General features: G+C 45.8%; 1 protein-coding gene across 2 annotated transcripts in view; it reads left to right on the top strand.

Annotated features, from left to right (window-relative positions):
• MIB2 (MIB E3 ubiquitin protein ligase 2) overlaps positions 1 to 19,778 on the top strand; it is a 40,230-nt gene that overhangs the window by 6,253 nt on the left and 14,199 nt on the right. For both annotated transcript variants that reach the window (XM_084494932.1, XM_084494931.1), the window contains exons 3-8: positions 6,019 to 6,366; positions 7,362 to 7,533; positions 14,968 to 15,074; positions 17,374 to 17,568; positions 18,010 to 18,152; positions 18,722 to 18,829. In XM_084494932.1, the coding sequence (XP_084351058.1) occupies positions 6,120 to 6,366; positions 7,362 to 7,533; positions 14,968 to 15,074; positions 17,374 to 17,568; positions 18,010 to 18,152; positions 18,722 to 18,829 (972 nt within the window). In that variant the 5' untranslated portion in view covers positions 6,019 to 6,119. The remainder of the gene's footprint in view (positions 1 to 6,018; positions 6,367 to 7,361; positions 7,534 to 14,967; positions 15,075 to 17,373; positions 17,569 to 18,009; positions 18,153 to 18,721; positions 18,830 to 19,778) is intronic.

The following is a 19,778-nucleotide window of genomic DNA, read 5'->3' as shown; positions in this document are numbered from 1 at the left end:
CTACTCCACCACCCAGCCCCTGTTCTTCAGCCTGAGCGGATAAACAAGACCTGAGCAGACAGCGCAGCTCTTTGTATGAGCATGGGCTGCGGAGTGAGATCTGGGGAACAATACACAACAACGTGGGTCTGACTGCATGCCCTGCCACAGCAAGAAGCGGGACTGGCACCAGTGCTGTGTTAGGAGGCAGTGCTAGAGCCCAGTGTTTGTGCATTAAGGATGTATTGAAAGCACAAAATCTTTATCGTGCGTTGCAATTTAATATTAGCCCTTATACTAGAGGTACTTTTCTCATTTGGTAGGGTTTTACGCAATTTTTTCAGCAAATGATTTAGCACAACTGATTTTATAATAAATGTCTGCATGAAAGAGATGGAGGCTTTCTCTGCGGCCTTTTGTTTCTTTTACAGCCAGCCTGGGCATCTAAGGTAGTATAAATTCCAAATACAGGCAAAACCTAAACCCAACTTTTGCCCATAAATGACTCCTTCAGAGGCCAGTTTATGGGTTAGGTAGGTGCCTGTTGCACTCCTACATAAATGGACAGTCATGTGTATGTTAGGGCTGCAAGCGTTACGAGAGAAAGTAGTACCTGCAACATCACAGGACCAATTGGAACGGGATTTAAGATTCAGAGCATCTTAAAAATACTGCTCTGGTTACTTGAGATAAATGCCATATTGCTCTTATGTATGCTTATACGTCTGGCTTTTCTTAAAACAGGCATTAAAATGCTAGTGAAAGACTTGTGTGGAGATACAGCCTTGGTTTGCCTATCGTTTCAGATTGACAGGATGTCTTTACACCTGTTGGTGCTACAATTTTAGCCCAGAACTATGTAGGTGCTGTGTGTGAAGGAACACAGCTGGAACAAGCAGCAGGCTGGCCAGAAGGCACCATTACCAGGCAGCTTAGAGGAGGTCTGCTAAGAAGTTAAGGATTTTTGGTCTTTGTATGGTGGTAAGTCAAAAAGGACTGTTTTCTGTTCTGCTCTCACTTAACAGTGAGTGTATTCGGCTGTGGGAATAGCCTTGAGAGAAATTAGACTGGGTTCTGCTGGGAGAGCACACCTATTTCTGCTGTTGTGCTGTCCTGGGGTCTTCCTGCTTGCTGAGGAGGAAGAAAAGCGAAGGCTAGGTCTGAATTTGGGTTTGTTGGCGTGAGAGCTCGCTTTGGTAATGAGTAACTGAGCAGCTTGGAGCCTTAGTCAGAGGTATTTGATCCTGGTTGTTGTCTGTGAGTAAAGGATCTCTAATAGGAAAGTGTTTATTTCTGGTTTGCAGCTAGGGAAACTGGGGTGGGGAACAATAGTTACTTGTGCAGATAGCTAGTGAACTGGCGCTGGTTTCACACTGCTTGTGTCAGGAAAGGGGGAAAATTCAGTCAAATCCCACTTCTGTAGGGCGTAAGAGTAGCATGGAAAAGAGTCCTGCCAAAAACCAGCTGCACAGGCACAGCCGTTCATAAGCCAGGAGGAGCTGGCTTAATTTAGCCATCACGTTTAAGTTGTTTAGAGGCCTTTGTTACCAGTGTGGGGACATAAAAAAGTAAATCTTGAACCTTTACACCAGTGGTAGCCGATCGATCTTAATGTTTTGAACCCCGACTTGAACTGCAGACCTCTGTTCTTGGGTAAAATCCTGCTGAAACGACCAACGAGGCCAGCAAGGTCACAACCAGCTCCTCTCAGAGGGTTGTTGCTGAATTGTCTCCTGAAGAGTGAGCGCCACCGTGCCGACCGCTTGCTTGTGCTGCAGTGAGGTTATTCTGGATTTCTGCTGATGCAGGCGGCACTGGGGACGTGCTCTGTTCCTGTCTGCCTGCATCGTGTGCCTGTAAACATCTCCTGGTGCTTGCCCAGTCTGCGCTGGGACCAAGGGAGGGTAAAGCAAGTGGCGTTGGTCTTGACACAGACCTCATGGGCTTGCGGTTATTTTTGAGATGTCAAGTGAAGAATGCCTTGGCTGCTTGCTCTGTTTCTCTCTTCCCTGAGAGAGATGAGCCGAGGATCAAAGAGCAAAGCACAAACCCACTCTTTTATGAGAGGGGAACTCAGGGCAGGAGGGTGGGTCTTAGAAAACAGGATGTAAAACTCCCCAGATCCTCTTCTAATTAAAAGAAGCTTATTTACCCGCCTCCCAGTCGTGCTGAGGATGCAAGAGCTTAATTCTCTCGCTTGCTTCTCGGTACACCCGGTGCAAAAGGTCGTGTGGAAGGATGGGTTTATGGCTGCGTGGTGCTGTTGTGGGCGCAGTGTGAACGCACCGGGTGTCAAATAAGCCTGTAGTTTCAGGGAGCGTCCTCCCTGCTTTTGGCAGGCAAAGGACACCGTGTTTTCTCCTCCTAGCAGCGTTACGTCTTTTCTGTCCCTGGGTGGGAATTTATGGCAGAAATCTTGCCTCCCGGAACAACCACGAGGCTGTCACCCTCTGCTGTCTGGCCTGCGTGCCCAGTGGGGGTGTTTGTGTCGAGCTCTGTGCTGCCTGAAGCCGGGGAGCCCCAGCCTGCAGCCCCGTGGGTCCGGACACACACACTGCAGCCCACGCGAGTCTGGTGTTCCTGGGAGGCTGCCAAAGAGCAAGAGGAGGACGAGGAGCAGGCAGCTTGACCCCTGTGGTAGGTTTTGGGTGCTGCAGATCGTCAGCAATTGGACGTGCAATGAGGAGAAGTCAGAAACCAGCAATAAGAGATGCGAGATGATGTTATTTCCCCAAATGCTTAGTGCAGTGATGACTTCTTGTGGGGCTTGTGAATTACCGGCTGGGGATGATGGATGTTTCACGCCCGAGTGAAGTTATTAAAAATAATTCCACAGCTCGTGTGAGCTGCTGTGGAAAGGGCCCAGTAATAAAAGTTCTGCTGCAGCCGTCTCCACGTGAGCTCCCAGAGGGTGTTAAGGAGCCAGGGACTCCAGAGGAGCATCAAAACCTGAGCTTTGCGAGCTTGTGCTGCTCTTCTGAAAAAAACAAACAGCATTTGCCGTGGCCCAGGGCACTTAAGGAAGCATCCTTAGGATTGGCAGAACTCCCTCAGGTGAAGTAATTCCTCCCAGAAGACAGTTCTAACTGCAGAATACATCTCAGAAGGAGAAGGAAAAAAAAAAAAGAGGAGTGGGGGGAAAGAAACAGCTGCCTCTTCCTCTGTTTACCATGCTGTTGAAATAACCTGATAACCACGTTACGTGCGTGGGTTTTGCCAACCTGCTTACACCATCGCTCGGTTCTGTTTGCCGTGTATCCAGTAGAGCAGCAACCTTTGCCTCTTACAAGCCGTGTGCGGGGCTGCCTCTAGAGCACCTCTACCAGCAGCACGGTGTTTGACTGTTAGCAGAGAAACGTTGCAGACTGAAGGCACTTTCCCTTTGTTCCAGTTAAATATTACTTTTATTTCCTAAGAGTGGTTTGATTACACCTGGGCTGTGCTTTTCCATGTCACAGTAGATGAGGTCAGAACATTAGGTCAGGATTCAGAGACATGTTTGTGTTTTATGATGGATTATTTGTTCAGAGCTCTCTTTAAACTCCTCTGGGAAGCTGTTGTTTTCTCTAAACGGTTTCTGGCAGCTACACCTATCCTTCCCTGGAATCATTTACACTCAAACAGCTTCGAGGGAGGAGCAGGAGTATTTGTTTCAATGGGTGAAACATTTCCACTTAGGAAGTAAATAATACTGGTCTCTAGCATGATTTAGACCACATGTGTGTTGTAATTCATCTCCTAAAGACTTCAAATGCTTTTTCCTCTTGTTACAATGCACTGCCCTGCAGATTAAGTGGAATGCGGTGCCTTTGGTGCTTTCTTGGGTGAAAAGAGAAGATTGGCATTAAGAAGTCAGCCTTCAGATCAGCGAGCAGATTACATGAGGGTCACTGCAGCCCGGAACAGCATTAACCAGCACTCAGCATCACAAGGGTACAGTTAAATTGCAGCAGCTTTCCTGGGTGGTGGAGTCCTGGACATAAGCACAGAGCCGTGGGATGAGTCCATGTGCAGCTCCTTCGTAACAGGAACCTGCAGAACCCAGGGAAGCTCAATGCATGTGGCAGCAGTAAAACTGTTTCCATCCACATCCAGCTTCTTACGGGCTACAGATGAGGTGGATTTTTGTCCTTGCAGCTTGGTAGTTGGGGCATCAACAGAGATTGCATTCCTGGCCTGTAATTACAGAACTGCCAGTAGGCAGCCAAGTGTTTTCTATAAAGTGGAAAACTTCGTTAAAGCAGTGAAAGCTCTTGGTTAAAGTTACTGCTAGTAAGGCATCCATTTTATTCAGAATCATCTAGGTTGGAAAACCCCTTCAAGATCATCAAGCCCAACCGTTAACCGAGCACTGCCGAGTCTGCCGTTTCTCTCTGATCTGGAGGAGGAGCAGATCATGCAAATCTCCTTAGGTTTTGCGATGCTTTTTTAAAAAGGATATTCTGTCTCTTCATTTCCTAAAAGCAATAACCAGCGGTGCACCTTAAACTCAGCAATGTTGCGTCCACCTCCACAAAGATCTAAATGAAAGCGTTGCCCAAGGCATCTTTTAGGGATGATTAGAAGTAAAGATGCCACAAAGTTCACAAGGACGTTTCCTTTTGCTGTTTGGATGTGACAGTGATGTGCAGCAGAAAAAGCCTGAGGCTGGGGAGATGCTAAAGCTGAACAGAAATCCGGCTCTCTGCATGTTAGAAACTTCATTTTGCATCACATTACTCCTCCATACATTTAAAAGGGGATGTTTGGCTGGGGGAAGAGTTTATTTTTAGCCCTGGGTGGTTTTGGTTGCTTTATTGGTAGGCGGCAGCGTTAGCTGCGCGGCACAGAGCTGCTCCTGCTGCCACGTCTGGGTGCACATCCTATGAGCTTGGTGGCGGCTCTGTCAGTCTGGTGAGAGCTGGCTGCGTGTCGAGGCACTTGGTAAGATTTGCTGTGCTTTTGGAACCTGCACAGCTTGGCCCTTGGCATTCTGCATTTTTGATATATGTGGGTTTTTTCCCAAGTATTTCACAAAATTTGGGGTGTTAGAGCTTGAAGTGGAGACCCAGGGATGCCCAAAGGTAAAAGGATGCTACAGTTGATTTTTCCTGAGCTCTGAGAGGAGCTTGGCCCTAAAAACCAAAAGCTGTATTCCTCCGTCATCTTCTAAAAAAGACATCTCTAAATCCACAAACCAGACTGACAATCTGTGATTGAATTCAGAGCTGTGGATGTGCTGCATCCATGTGGTGTTCACCTCATTTACCAATTGTCATGGCAACACTTGGAGAGGCTATCCCAAGCTATTCCTGCAGTGCTCGCTGCAGATTAGCTGCCCACCCTTTCCTGTTCCTGCTCTAGCTAGAATAGCAACAAAGGTTGACATTTCTCTAACACTGGCTCTTGTTTTAAAACTGCTGTTGCTTTTGGAAGACAGTTACATATTGCTTTTCTCTGCATCTTTAAGGCTTCCTGTATCTCAAAATCAATCACAAACTTTCTGGGCAAGATGAACACAGCACTGCAGTATCATTTGAAAAGATGTATATGAAGTCTTCATCAAAAATAGAGCTCTGTTTGAATAAAATACAGATTTATCTACTCGGCATGTCAGGCCTAGTCTGTGGCCGGGTTGTTTGGGGCAGGGAGCATGTTTCTTGCCATTTTGACTCTTTGTGGAGTTGATGTTAAGTTCACCTGTAGTGCTATGACAAAGCAGGACTTCCAATTTCTTGCTAAAGGCAGCTGTCATTTTCTAAAACAGCAGCTGGACTGCAATCAAGACTGAAGCTGAATGGAAGGTAATCAGGATGCATCTTGGTAATCTTTTTACACAGCATTTCATTTGATGGTGTTTACAGCAGAGTGGGATAAGTACCTCAAGGTGGGCTTTGAGCTGTTTTCGTTTGGGAAGTGGAATCTAGAAAACCTTCTGGCCCTGCTAACGGAGCAAGAGTTTGTGCACCAGGGGCACGAGCTGAAATGGGATCTGCTCGCCTTGCTCTGAGGGCTGTGATGTTTGGAGTGACACCACTTAATGCCACGTTGTCTTCCCAGGTGTGCTGAACATGCTGCTGCTGCTGCTGCTGGATGAGTTGCTGCCGCCCATCTCCCAGAGCTGCTGCGTGAAGGATTTCTGAGGGTTGCTGTGCAGAGCGATGGACTCGGACCCCTATGCCAGCATGCAGGTTGGGATGCGGGTGGTTCGCGGAGTGGACTGGAAGTGGGGCAGCCAGGACAGTGGCGAAGGGAACGTTGGGACCGTGGTGGAGATCGGTCGCACAGGCAGCCCAACCACTCCGGATAAAACTGTGGTCGTGCAGTGGGATCAGGGCAACAGAACCAACTATCGGACGGGATTTCAAGGAGCTTATGACCTTCTTCTGTACGATAACGCACAAATAGGTAAGTGTGGCACGGACAAGAAGCACAAGGATGTGCTGTAAAGCCATCTTCAGCATGTGGAACCTGCCTCACCTGCTAACTGGCACCTGAGCCTTTTGCAACTGCGTTGTAATGAATGTTTGAGTTCAGTTGTGCTACTTTTCTATGGCAGGACCATGGAAAGGCATTGAAATTGAGCAAGATAATTCAGAACAAACGAGATGTCTTCTTAGATCAATATTAATTCTTTTGGTTCCCTTGTTTAGGCTTTGTATCTGAAACGTACTGAGCTTCATTGTCAATTGTTTGTGCAGAACAAGCTCCCAAGTGTTATTTGAGCTAAGTAGAATTTATATTGCCTGTTTTGCATAGTAAACAGCTCAAAAGTCAAGCATCAGAAAAACTGAGCAGCCAAAAATTGTTACAGTTGAATTTTCCTGATTGAGCTCATTTGTTGTAGCTGTGCTTACTTGATTGAGTAAGGGCAGGAGTTATCTGTTGTTGGGAGAAAGATAATGTATGGGAGAGATCTTTAAACAAATACAAAATCTGCTCTGGTTTATTGCACTGGATGAGCTCTAATCCTCTTCCAGCATCCCCCGCTTTCATTTCATTCCCATGCAACCATTTGAGTGTGAGCAGCCTTATTTTGCTGCTCTGGTGGAAGAGAGCAGGTAGACGTGAAGCAGTGCCAAACTCAGGGCTGTGGGGTAGTAGTGGGGTGGGCCTGTCCTAACGTACAAATCCGTGGAGACAAAAGGATTGTTGGCTCAATCTTAATGCCACCTCAGGGCATTTGTGGGGTTTCTGATTTGCTTAGATGGCAGCCAGATCAACTCTGCTCAGCCCTAGAATGCCGTGCAGACTTTCCCTTATTAAGCTTAGATGTTCTGTCATCTTTAGTACGTGGACGTTTTATCCCTTTAAAACATGCTAATATAATTCTAACAGCCTTGTCAACCTGGTTTCTCTGAATTTGGTGTGGATCTTATATTCTTTTCCTTCTGTTCTGCTAGGTGTCCGTCACCCTAACATCATCTGTGACTGTTGCAAGAAGCACGGCATCCGGGGAATGCGGTGGAAGTGCAAAATGTGCTTCGACTACGACCTGTGCACGCAGTGTTACATGAACAACAAGCACGATCTGTCCCACTCCTTTGAGCGCTACGAGACAGCACACTCACAACCGTAAGTGGAGCTACAGGGGGAGTCCAGTGAAATGTGTTGAGATTTGTAAACTGCCCTTCTGTACCAGTGGTCTCTGAAGTGGTGTGCATGAAAAATTGTCAGCACTAGTTTCGGTTGTGCCTCCTAAGGTGGGCATGAAGATGAATTCTGTAATCCTAGAATGTTACAGGAAATCAGCTCTTGTGTTTGTCACTGATTTTCTTTTTTTTGCCTTGAAAATATCACTCTAGCATCTCTTTAGCAACATAATTCCATGGACAACTCTGTCTGATCTGCAGCTGTTTTTCCTGCCATATGGGAAGCTCTGGAGTTATTACCATAGTCTTGACAGTATCGTTGAGCCAGAATTCTGAGTGCTAGCAAGGGGTAGCTGCTGCTGTCCAAAGGGATCGTCTCTGAGCTTTAAGGCTCGTGTTTATCCACCAGATTAGGATGTTTCTTGAGCTTGTGTTAATACGACAATCCAGACAGATCCTATTGTGAAACGAGCGTCATGATTTCCACTGTGTGTGAATGTATATATGGCTGTGTGTATTTAGTGGAAGTATAAATACACCTATATTTTTACTCTCAGCATTATAGTTAGCTCTAGACAGTTATTCAGGGGCACCTGCTTGCCTGCTGCTAAGGTAGATAATCTTCCTAACGTTCAAAGGAAGAAGAAAAAAAAACTAGACAGCAGCTATCATACGAGGCTGCACTGTTGCAGAGCTGTCCAGTTTTGCCATATGGCTTCTATGGGGTGCTGCTGCTTTGGGCCAACTGGTGCTTGGGCTGCTCTGTCATCCTTGTGGACCCTTATCAGGAACACCCCAGAATGCTATTTTTTCTACTGGGAGGGAGATTGCCAGGCAGTTTTCTCCTCAGACCTCTTGAATTAGGCAATAGAGTGCTTGCCATCAGTGAGAAGAGAGCACGGAAGGCTGCTGGTAAACTTGCCAGACCTAGAGTTGTCCTCTGTGACTTGTTTGACTTTGCCAGTCCACTGCAGCACCGCTCTGGAACATTGCCTGAGAAACCTCTGAGCTCTGCTGGGGTCTCTGGATGCAGCTTTCCTCTAGAGCAGAACTTGATGTCTGATGATGTTGCCTCTTTGTGCCCTTTTGGTTTATTCGGCTTGCTTTTTTTTTCCTAAAATTCCTTTCCTTTTTCTGCAGGTTTGTACCACCCAGCGGTTAGAGACGTGATATAAATAGGCTTTTATTAGTTCATAAAAGGAAGTCTAGACATAGGGCAGAGTCTGTGATATCGAGCCTTTTGTTATAGCAGTGGGAATCTGATTTACATCACTGTATGGTAGCAGAAGTAATGGTCTTCCTAATACTAGGCAGCTAAAAAAAAAAAGAAAAAAAAAGTGGGGGACACTGTGTGAGCCTGCCAGATGTGGGAGTGCAGGAACAGATGTGCAGGAGCAGGAAGAAGTCAGGACACTTTTGCTGTAATGCAGACAAAATCCTGTGATTTCTCAGTCTGTCCTGTGGTTGCATTAAGAATGGAACTTTCTAATTAAAAAAAAAAAAGTAAAATACGGCAGCAGCTGGGGATGGGGCAGATCACCTCTGAACAGCACCATGGAGAGGATTTCTTTGGGATAACTGAGGTCTGAGCTGCAAATACAACACCGCCTTAGGCAATGCAGCATCCGTTTCGAAGAACGGGAATTGCTTGCTTATGAATCACTGGAGCCCTGGTGTTGTGAAAAGACAACGGCTTGGATCATTCATCTCATTTTTTGTGCTCAATAAAGTAGAAGAGAAAACCTTTGGCAGTTCACCAAAGACTAAAAGGAAAAGAAAGCAGTGCGTTTAAAAACACGGGAACTGCTGTGTGGATTTGGGTTTTCTCGGGGTTTTGCTGTTACCTGCTGTTGTTTGAGTGGCTGTGAAATACAGAAGTAGGCTCCTTTGGAGATCAGGTTTCTCTCCCCTCCTTTCTCTGGCAGGAATGGCTGGGGTTTGGTTATTCAGATGGGAAATGGACAGCCTCAAGCACAGCAACTGTTTTCTTTCAAGAGCATCAGTGCAAGCCCTGTGCAACGCAGCTGTGTTTGGGAGCTTTCCATCAGCTCTCCTTTAACCAAAGATCAGGAGCTGGGGCTTGGCAGCTTCCCCGTGCTCTCAGCCTGTTGTGACAGGGTGGATGATCGCCGTGCCTCCAGGACTGCTGCCACTGCTGCTCCTTCACTGTAGGAAGCTGAGGGGAGGACAACTTGCGATGTCCTTGTGCAGCAAAGTGCTGCCACCTGCACTGTTGTTGCCAGAACCACCGCATGATACCTGTGCAGCTAAACCTGGGCAAGGCCAACGAGTAAATGTTTCTAGGAGCTCGCTAATCTGAGGATTTTGAGAGACCTTAAGGCCAGGCAGACACGGCAGAGCATTCCCAAACAGTTTCCTAAAGAGGCTTTGAAGACACTTTTACCTGAAAGCTATTTCAGGTCTTAAATGACCTGGTTTGACCTGCTGCTGGCAGGAAGTACGGATTTTGTATATTTTGCCATGTGAACTCATCTCTTCCTGGCATCTGCCAGCTGCTGACATTGTTTATTGGTCTTCTTTGGTTTGAATTTTATGGCTGTTAATTTTGAAAGAGGCTTTTATCCTTGGTTTAAAAGGCCAGATAGCTCAATTTCACTGAAGAACTATGTTTTTCATAATCAAGTATCCATTTGCTCAGTAAATGGAAGATAAATCAGTGTCTGTAAGCAGCAAAGCAAAGCAAAGCTTCCCAAGTTTTGTCCTGGCAGTCTCCTGCAGCCGGTAGAGGAGGTGCCAGTTGCCTCTGCCTCGGGTGCTGTGACTTTGCAAGCAGCTTTGCCAGCTTCTGGTGTCTGGATGTGAGTCCGATGGCCTTTTTCTTTGTTGTTCCTGAGAGCTTTCTGAATAGAAATCGAACTGCTTAGGGGAAAAGAGAGGAGAGCTGCACATCCTATTGGCAGGATGGCACAATCCCTTGTACTTCTCACTCGATCATTGTTTTCCCTACATCCATTTTTCCCCATTAGTGACTGTTACTGGGATTAAGCTTTACTCCCCAGTAAACCACATCCTTGACAATTTTTGAAAGTTCTGTGTAATGAAGCTTAAAAAATCTAAATATTTCCTAGCAATGCATTTTATCCTGTAGTCAGAAACAGCGTTTGCAGTTATTTTCAACCATAATCCTTAACAGCTCTGCTTAGTTCACCACCTGGACTTACAAATGAGATGCATTAAAAGAACAAGCACATGCTGGCAGTCGGATACCTGTGTGCAATGCTGGCCATCTGAAGGCAGCTTTAATAGTCCAGCCTTCCCTCTGTGCCTGCTTATAGCGTAAGCCTGAGCTGATTGAGCAGCTGAGTGGCAGCTGCTGGGCATTTGATTACTAGGCAATAAAGGGGATGCAGGTTTATTCCCTGTAGTAACCTCTGCAGTGCCTGCTATTTATGCAATGTCAGTTTAAGATGCTAGACTACGAAATTTCAGTGAGTAACATTGAGTGAAATCTGACTCCTGTGTGATGATTTCTTTCCTGATGCTCTTAAAAATGTTCACTGAGTATGAATTTATTATTAGTATGAATTTATGTGAACTTTAGGGCATATCCTGATAGTAGGGCTTCTCTTTTTCAGTTTGGAGTATCAGTTTGGTGAAGGCTGCGCCTCGGCATGGAAGCAGAGGATTGACAATGGAAATTCTTGGTAAAGGCAGCTCCTGAAATAGGTTTATGTGATCCTGATCCCTCACTTACCAACGTCCTTGTCTTAGGCTGGTTCATGCTTGAGCAATCAGCATCCGCCTGCCATCTGTCAGAATTTCCTTTCTTTATCCTTTGCTGGAAGTGCTTTAGTAAAAGATTTGGAGGGAAGATTAAAGAATCCAGAATTTCCTGCCGAGGTCAGTTTTACGTGGAGGTTCTGCAGGGTCTCTGTGCTGCCTCTTTTTTTTCTTGAGGCAACCTGGGTAGATCCTTCTCCATCCTAGAGGCAGTGTGGGTTTGTAACCACTGAAATGCAGTTCTGGCTTAGAGCCGTGCCTCTCTGAGGACAGAGATGAGATGCATGGCTTCACTCTGCACAGAACACGCTCCCGAGTGTCTTCTGGACTCCGCAGTAATTTAATATCGTTGGAATTTGTGGGACAGGAATGGCTGCAGTCCTCGAATGGCTGTTATAATTAAAATTGTTATTAAAGGCAATATTGCAGTGATGAAATTTATCTCCAGGGTATTGCTGAAACACACCAATAACGTTGGTTGTTGCGCAGTATTTGGAGCAAAACATGTCAAATTAGATTACCGCCCGCGATGTGTTGGCTCGGGACAGCTCGTTCCTCCATCGCCCTTCTGTGCTGCTGGTCAGCAGCGTGGTTCAGGACAAGGTCAGAATTTTTGTGAGGCCAAGGGCAGGAGGCAGTCGTGGTGGGTTGTCTCCAGCATTTCAGTGGAACAGGACGTGGAGTTCCTTGAGTGGGGACTAAAAAAAAGACGGTCTCTGTTTCTGCTTGCTCACCTACACAGTAGACACAGGAAAGTGGTTCCATACCTGATATGAGTTATCCATTCCTGGGAGATGGCTCCAAAGCTAATATTTTGGGTGTTTTCTGCCTCTGGAATTGTCTTTAACATCAGTTAAAGAACCCCTGCCTATCAAGAAAGGGTCTGTGGTGGTACTTGGGGATGATGAGAGAGAACTTCAGATTGTAGGCTATAAAAGCAGCAGGGGAATAAAGAAAGGTCAGCACCTGTGAGAGAATGGTAAACACGCAGGGTTGGTGATGTTCTGTAGGTAACTTTCTTGTGGGTTTCCAAAACGTTTGGTGGAATGGCTCTGCTTGCTTGCAGCTAATGCTTTGCAGGCCAGTTTGTCAGTAAATTGGCACAGACGTGAGCATAGGTGGAGTTTGGGCTGTGCTTGCCGGGTGCTTAAGGACAGAGGGCTGCAGTTAGAAGGCAATTTGATCCGCTAACAGGCAATTTGATCCCGTCCGTGTTTATAAGTGATATTAAGGAAACCCAGCTTTCTTTTCGTGGTCTCTAGCCACAAATTTACCCAAAGTGACAGCTAACGTGAGAGCTGTTGAGATGGGGAAGGGCTGCTCTTAGGATTATACGAGCATAAGAAAGGAAAAGGGGGAGAGAAAGAAGTGTGTTTTTATTGCTTTGTCTCCAGGTTTCGTTAAGACATCTTTGCTAAATTGTTAGGAAAGTATTCGAGGAAATACAGGGCACATAGCACGTGGTAGCTCAGCTGTTTCAGATGGGATACACAAATCCACGCTGGTTCTTGAAACCAGTAGTTTATCCCTTTTTAAGGCAGGACCAGTGCAATAAAATGAACACTGGTAAGCATTTCTTTTCACTGAGCCTCCGTGCCTTCTTTCATTGTTGTCTTCCATAACAACTGATGGTGTTTAAAGAATAAAAACAACACTGAAACAAACAACAAAAATAAAAACCCTCAACCATTCAAAAAATTGTCTTCATCTTCTCCCCTACAGAGCTACAATCAGGATAATGAAAACGATGAGAGGAATATGTGTAAATAGTTTCTCCCTCTTTTTAAACACCCAGGTGGGAGACCTGGTAACAAGTTAAGAAAGGTAAAAGACTTAGGCTTTTGATGGATCAGTAAACAGTGAGTTCAGGCATAAGCTTTTTATCCTTCTGAGTCTCTACCTTCTCTCTGGAGGCATTAGATGGGAGATAAATAAGGTGGTGTGAGGTCAGCCCTGCTGCTGGTAGGCTCCCCGCCCCTTCCCTGTAGTAGGGCTGCTGAACTTTTCACTCCGTCTGGGACCCACTAAGCCTGGCGGGAGGAGCTGGGCGGTTAAGGGTATGGATTGCAGCACCTCTGTGGTCACCTAGCAAAGCGAATTGCACCCCAGGGACCAAACCAAACGGCTCCGAGGGCTTTGGTGGCTCGGTATCTTATAAAAAGCTTTTTGGTAAGGAACTAGGAGCAGCAGAGAAGCTACTGTAACGTTATGGGAATTGGGAGCTGCTTTAACAGGACGTCAGACCCCCTGTTCACTATCACGTAGGTAATTTTTTTTTCCTCCTTAGGATGAATTGGTGTGTATGCCTGTGATGCAGAGGGCAGGGAAGATAAAGGTGTGTGTTATCCTGGGAGCAGGCTAGCCACAGCGCTGTTGGTCTAATCTGCTCTGCTTTTCAGAAAGTGAGTGAGGCAGTGCAGCCCGCAGCTTAGTTATGAAATGTGCTGAACTCCTGAGGGCTTTGGGCTCGGAGGCTGCCTGAGCCACTCCTTACATGCAGGTAATGCCCACGGGCATCGCCTTGGAGTTAGAGGGACACCACGCAGCCAAAAGGCAGCGTCCCTCTCCCCCTGACGTGATGTCAGGCTTCCTAGAGGAGTTACAGGCTTTGTTCTTGTCCCTCTGTTTCCCCCTCTCTCAGAACCTATTTTAGAAGGAAGTTTTCATTGTGTGAAACCTGTATTAACTGACCTGGGTGCTCATCATGGGGAAATGTGGATTGTCTTAAAGGGCACAGGTGGCAATGAAAACCAGCGTGCCCTGCTGCTGTGACGTTCAGGATTCCTTGATGGTATTTTTTGCAAGGCTCCCCCTGGTCTATGTAGGCAGTGGGGTGAAGTTACTAAAGCCAGATTGGGATAACTGGGTTGCAGATGTTGCACCTTCTGGTGTAGAAAGCTGGTAAGTGCTTATGGATAAAAATATTAGTTTGCATGCGTTCACAGCAGTCATAGTTGGTCCTCAGCGAGCGTCTTTGTCCTAATATAATTAGCAGCTTGTGCATCCCATAGAACGTGTGGGGAAATAATAATTCTTTGGAGCTGCTGGGTTATATTTTTGCTTTACGCAGCCCCCTCAGAGCTCTTGAAGTTCTTAAATGACGTTCTTTCTTCGATTCACTGCTGAGTGTGCTGTGTGCAAGTGAGCAAGTGTAGTTATTTGGGATTTTTGTGTTCAGCTTTCAGCGAGGTGACGTTCTGGTGTCCCACACCGTGAGAGAGAAGCCCCACCACAGTTGTGCCGCTCGTGTGCAGATGTCTGTCTCCGTGGACTTTCACTGACATCTGCCTCTCCTCATGCATGCACAGCAGCCTCTATCCCCAATTATCTGCATCCCACAGTTGAGGGAAGTCCAGAGCTTTATAAAGCTCAGTGTGGGTCTCACAAATTTTGATAATGTTTGAAGAAAAGCCTGGATCCTTCTTAGTCCAGTATATTATTCACTAGTTGTCTTTCTGTAAGTATTCTGACCTTTCTGGGAGACCAGCTTTTAGGACCAATGTCCCTGTTCAGATACTTTATTGTTTTCTAGCATGTTTTATGTGCTTTTCAGAACTCAAGCCATGCTTTTCTCTAAGTGTGGCCCACTTGGTCCTGATACAATGGACCTTAGTTGGAAGAGAGCTTTATGAAGTGATCGGTAATAATAAATTTGTTTCCTGATTTTGTTTTTCAGAGTCGTCGTGAGTCCCCGACAGAATCTGACTCGTATCACATTAAAAGGGACTTTCCAGGGGGCTAAAGTAGTTCGCGGCCCAGACTGGGAATGGGGTAACCAAGATGGTAAGCTGCTTCTCAGACTTCCTGTAAAAGACCATTCCATTTTTTTCTATCTTCCTTTTTGCTGTATTGCTGGTTGAAAATGCGTGTGCTGAGCTGCAGCTTTGAGGGAAGCTGTTCAGATGATGCAGGTTGCTGGTTTTTAAATATTTGTTCTCTTGTATCTGTTTAGAAACATACCTGTGACATAGACCCTATGCATTCATTCAGGGTGTGGGAGGGAAGTTTTGCTGCCCCTGTTTCATAAATGTGAAAGCTCATGGGAACCATCCTGGCAGATCTTTTATAGACCTGTAAGTGTGCAGAATGTTACAGGACAATAAAGACCTGTCCTCTCCTGAAAACGCTTCTGTCCGTGGTGGGAGTTAAGGTTTGTCTGACGTGTGGTATTCCTTTTTCCTTTGGAGTTCTTTGGAATTACCCTTATTTGGGCACTTAAGAGCAGTGAAGAGGAATAGTTTAGGTTTGACGTGGAGCACTGATGAAGAACTATGTGCTGTGGTTACTGGAGAATGACTTCTGCTTTCTGTATGAACTGCAAATTCAGGATGAAAATGCAGAGACAAAAAAGCATTTTCTAGACCTGATGTCACAACTAACTCACTGATAGCAATTCTTTGTAGTGCTGCAGGGATAAGGAATCTTTATGGTCCATTTCTATTCCAGAGCCTTATAGGTTCCTTTTTCCCTTAATAATTACAACTTAAGTTGTAAGTCCAGAGGTTCCCCATTTGGTGTTGACCCCAGCATTTATTGCAGCTCTGGGTTCAGTGGAGGACGTGGCTGCTTGCAGGTTTGAGAGCAAAAGCAGCTTATGCTCAGTCCAGCTTAGCCATCCTTTTGAGATCAGATCAACATTTACATGTCTGAGACTGGTGTTGCGTACAACAGTGACGTGAAAGCAGTGGTAGGTGCAAAACAAGTGAGAAGCTAAGGCCAGGTGCTCAGCTGTTCTCAAACTGCCTTGTCTTTCCGTGGTGGAGCTGCCCCCTTCCACTACTGCTTGCTCTTCAGCACTTCCCTTCCTGGTAGCACTAACATCAGCTCTGTTTCCATTTAAGGAGGCAACATGGAAGCAGTGGTAATACAGAACCTTGCAAACTCTGTCACAGCGTCCAGGGGAGTGTGGGTGTTAATTACGTGCTCCTGTGCCTGCTAAAGGCAGTGGCATCTACTTGATAAAGCTGATTGTGTGGTCTTGCTTTTATTTGCCTGGGGCTTTTAGTATTCCTGATGCCCTTTGCAAAAAAAAGAGCATTGAGTGCAAAATGTACCAAGTGACCAGACTTCTTGTTCAGCTGTGCTTAGGGTTGACCCTCACAACTCTTCAGTCATTTAAATCTTTTCTTTGTATACATATTTTTCCTTGGTGCCACCTGAGCCCAAACGCCATGGAAGTGGATGCTAACACTCTCCTTAGAAAAAAGCACCTGGACAGGGAGGGGGAGTTACAGTAAAGCAATAAGGATTACACTAGTTTGTATTGTCATTTTTTAGATCCTGTGCAGTTAGATGAGGAAGTAAACTCCTTTAAGTTGGTAATTTCCAAAGCTTTGCAGGCAATCAGAACCTCGCTGGCAACCCGGTGAGACAGATGTTGCAGAAAGAGGGAGGCAAGCTGCAAATTCAGACTGTGTCACTATATTCGGTGCATTTGTATATAAATCTAAAATCTCCACTTTCTGGACTGTTTCAGTGGTGTTCTTCTCTGCTTTGTGCAGGTAAAGTACCCGATGTTCTTCCACCTCACCAGTGCTGGGGTGATGTTGGGCAGATTTTCCAACGCTGCTGTGTTTTTACTTTGCCACAGTGTGGTGCCATGACACAGCGTGCTGCCTACCTGGGCAGCGTTTCTGTAGACCAGGAGAAATGGCACTTACACTGTTACAGAGTTCAGCTTTTTCATGTTTATTCCAAAGCAAATAGCTGCCTGGCTTTCAGTCAGCTTCACGTGGAAATTCTCTACGTCAATCAAATTCAGTTGTCCTATAGTTTAATTTCTCTAATTAAAGAGTGAGTGAGATTGTTTGCACCTTATACAGATGGAGCGTGTAAAGCCTATGATAGGGCCCCACAGAAATCCTTCCTGGCAGCAATTTCTCCCTCAGGATTTCATCTATCAGCTATTGACTTTCAGCTCTGGGCCTGCTCATCTGTGGTGAATAGTTGAACAGACATGTTTTCTCCTTGGTTTTGACTTTGTTAAGAAAAATGTTGTTTAATTTTTGTCTCAGGTGTGTTCCTGTGTGTTGGTCTCTGCGAAAATACAAGCCGGACGCTTTCTCCCCTCTCTTTCCATCAGGTGGTGAAGGTAAAACTGGACGTGTGGTCGATATTCGCGGCTGGGATGTAGAGACTGGACGCAGCGTGGCCAGCGTTACGTGGGCTGATGGCACCACAAACGTCTACCGAGTTGGACACAAGGGAAAAGTGGACTTGAAATGTACTGTGGAGGCATCTGGTGGCTTTTACTACAAAGAGCATCTCCCCAAGTTAGGTGCGTAAGCCTGAGAAACTGTGACTTGAAAACAAGTCTGTGTGAACACATTGCTTTATAGTTGGTAAAAACAGTTTGGGCTTTTAGTGGTTAGATCGTGTAAGGCCATCAGATACCCACAGCTGTATCCCAAGAGAGAGATCTGCCAAGGCAGCTTCTTGGTGCTGCAGGTGCATGAAACTCCCCGAGGAATGCCTGTGGTGTGTGTTGTTAGAAGTACCTCATGTTTCATCCATACCACGATCCAGTTAGAGTCAAATCCTTTCGATCTCTCTGTGTATGCTGCCCCACAGAGTGAGTACAGCGTGCTCCACAAGTAGAATTCCCTTGTTCTGCATCAATTGAGCCTTACGCAGATTTGCTGCCCTTGTTACAAAGGCAAGCACAACACAAAGCTGCTTATTGCGTCCTCCATGTGTGTGGGTGGTGTCATCCCTCTAGGAAAGCCAGCTGAACTGCAGAGGAAAGAAAGCACAGACAGGCATCCGTTCCAGCACGGGGACAAGGTGAAATGCCTCCTGGACATCGACATCTTGCGGGAGATGCAGGAGGGCCATGGGGGCTGGAATCCTAAAATGGCTGAGGTATGCTGCTGCTCCTTCTCATTCTCTCAGCACTGCAGAAGTAACCACTGGCTAGGAGGTTGCCTGAATGTCTTTGTGTAGCATGTTCCCTTCTATGTTTATATTGTGGTAGGCAAATCACAAGTAGAAATCCTTTATTGACAAGACACAGGAGTCGGATTTTTACGTTCAGATAAATCTGGGGGTGTATGAGAATACCTTGCAGAGCCCTGCAGAATTTCTAAGACTCTGAGATGGGTCAAAAGAGTAGCTTCAGCATCTTGGAAGCCAGTACAAAAAAAAAAAAAAAAAGTCTTACAAAAAAAAAAAAAAAGATTGTAGTAATCTCTGCTCACCTTTATCATTTGGAAAGAGGAGGACAGTTTCTGCTGCATTCTCAGGCATTTTTACAGTTTGTATACCAATTGCTGTCCTGCCTCCCGTATGCTGCTCCTTTTAAGGGAGCTTCTTAAGCCTCTTTCCCTCCTTTTGCAGAAAAATGACTGCATCTCATTTAAAGCAGATTTGGGATTAAGCAATGTGATTCATTTAGGGGTTTTCCCCTGCTTTTTCTTCCCCTCTGTCAAAAGTTCATTGGCCAGACAGGGACTGTGCACAGAATCACGGACAGAGGGGACGTGAGGGTCCAGTTCAACAGTGAAACCCGCTGGACTTTCCATCCTGGAGCTCTGACCAAGGTACGTACTGACCAGGGAGCTTGGCCAGAACTAGAAATGCTGCAGCTGGCAATTGAGCCTGCTGTGGTAGGACACAAGGGGTCTCAAGCAAGTGCCAAAGAAATAAACTGCTGCTGTAAAGCAGTGGTACTAGGCAGAGTAGTGCAAGCACTCAGAGCTGAAACAGGTAGCTGCAGACTGGGGGAGTTGGGCTACTAGGAGGTCCAGTTGTGTGAACCTTTAGATTTTAAATGTTGGAAGTTCTTGAGGTAGATTCTTTCTTAATTTCTGTTCCCTTGATAAGAAGGGTAACAAGTGACCTACAACAACTCATCCTCCTGCTGCCTTTCATCTGTGACAAACCTTCATCCACAACATTTCCACTTGATTTCTTTTCCTTCCTTATATCTTCATTTTGTTCGGCTTCTTGCATCTTTCTCTTGCTTCTCTCTGGATGACCTGAGCCTTTAATCCATCTCTTCTAACTTTGCATTTCTAAAGCTGATCGCTGTGGCCTTCTCCAGAGGGTCATGGTCTTGAAATGGGGGTTATTAGAAATGGGGCTAATAGGTATAGAAGGAGCTGCTGGAAGACTACAAAATTCTGAAAGAATTGAACACCAGGGCAAAAAATCTCCAGCCAGCACCAATGGATGGTCCAGTGTCAGACTGTTCTGTGCAGAATTGGTCTCCTTAAGAAGTGGGTTTTGAGAGTGCCCCTTTCTTAGCTCAGTGAGCAGAGGGAGCATCTGGCAAAGCTTCAGAAAGAAACTGGAGCTTTTCCTGTTTTAAATAAAATGGATTTAACTTCCTTATTAAAATGAATTAAAGTCTCCAGGTACGGTGAGGGGATAGACCAAGGAAAGTTCCAAGTACTTCATGATGCTATTATTTATGAATGGTTTGAAGAAAAAGAAGAAAATTGTTCTGTCCCAAGCTATTTCCCTTTTAAATGTGTGCTTGGCTTAAGA

Source organism: Aythya ferina (genome assembly GCF_964211825.1).
Source record: "Aythya ferina genome assembly, chromosome: 21".
In the NCBI taxonomy this organism is placed as follows: domain Eukaryota; kingdom Metazoa; phylum Chordata; class Aves; order Anseriformes; family Anatidae; genus Aythya; species Aythya ferina.
Note: the sequence above shows the minus strand (reverse complement) of the source record. Positions and strands in the feature narration are given on the sequence as shown.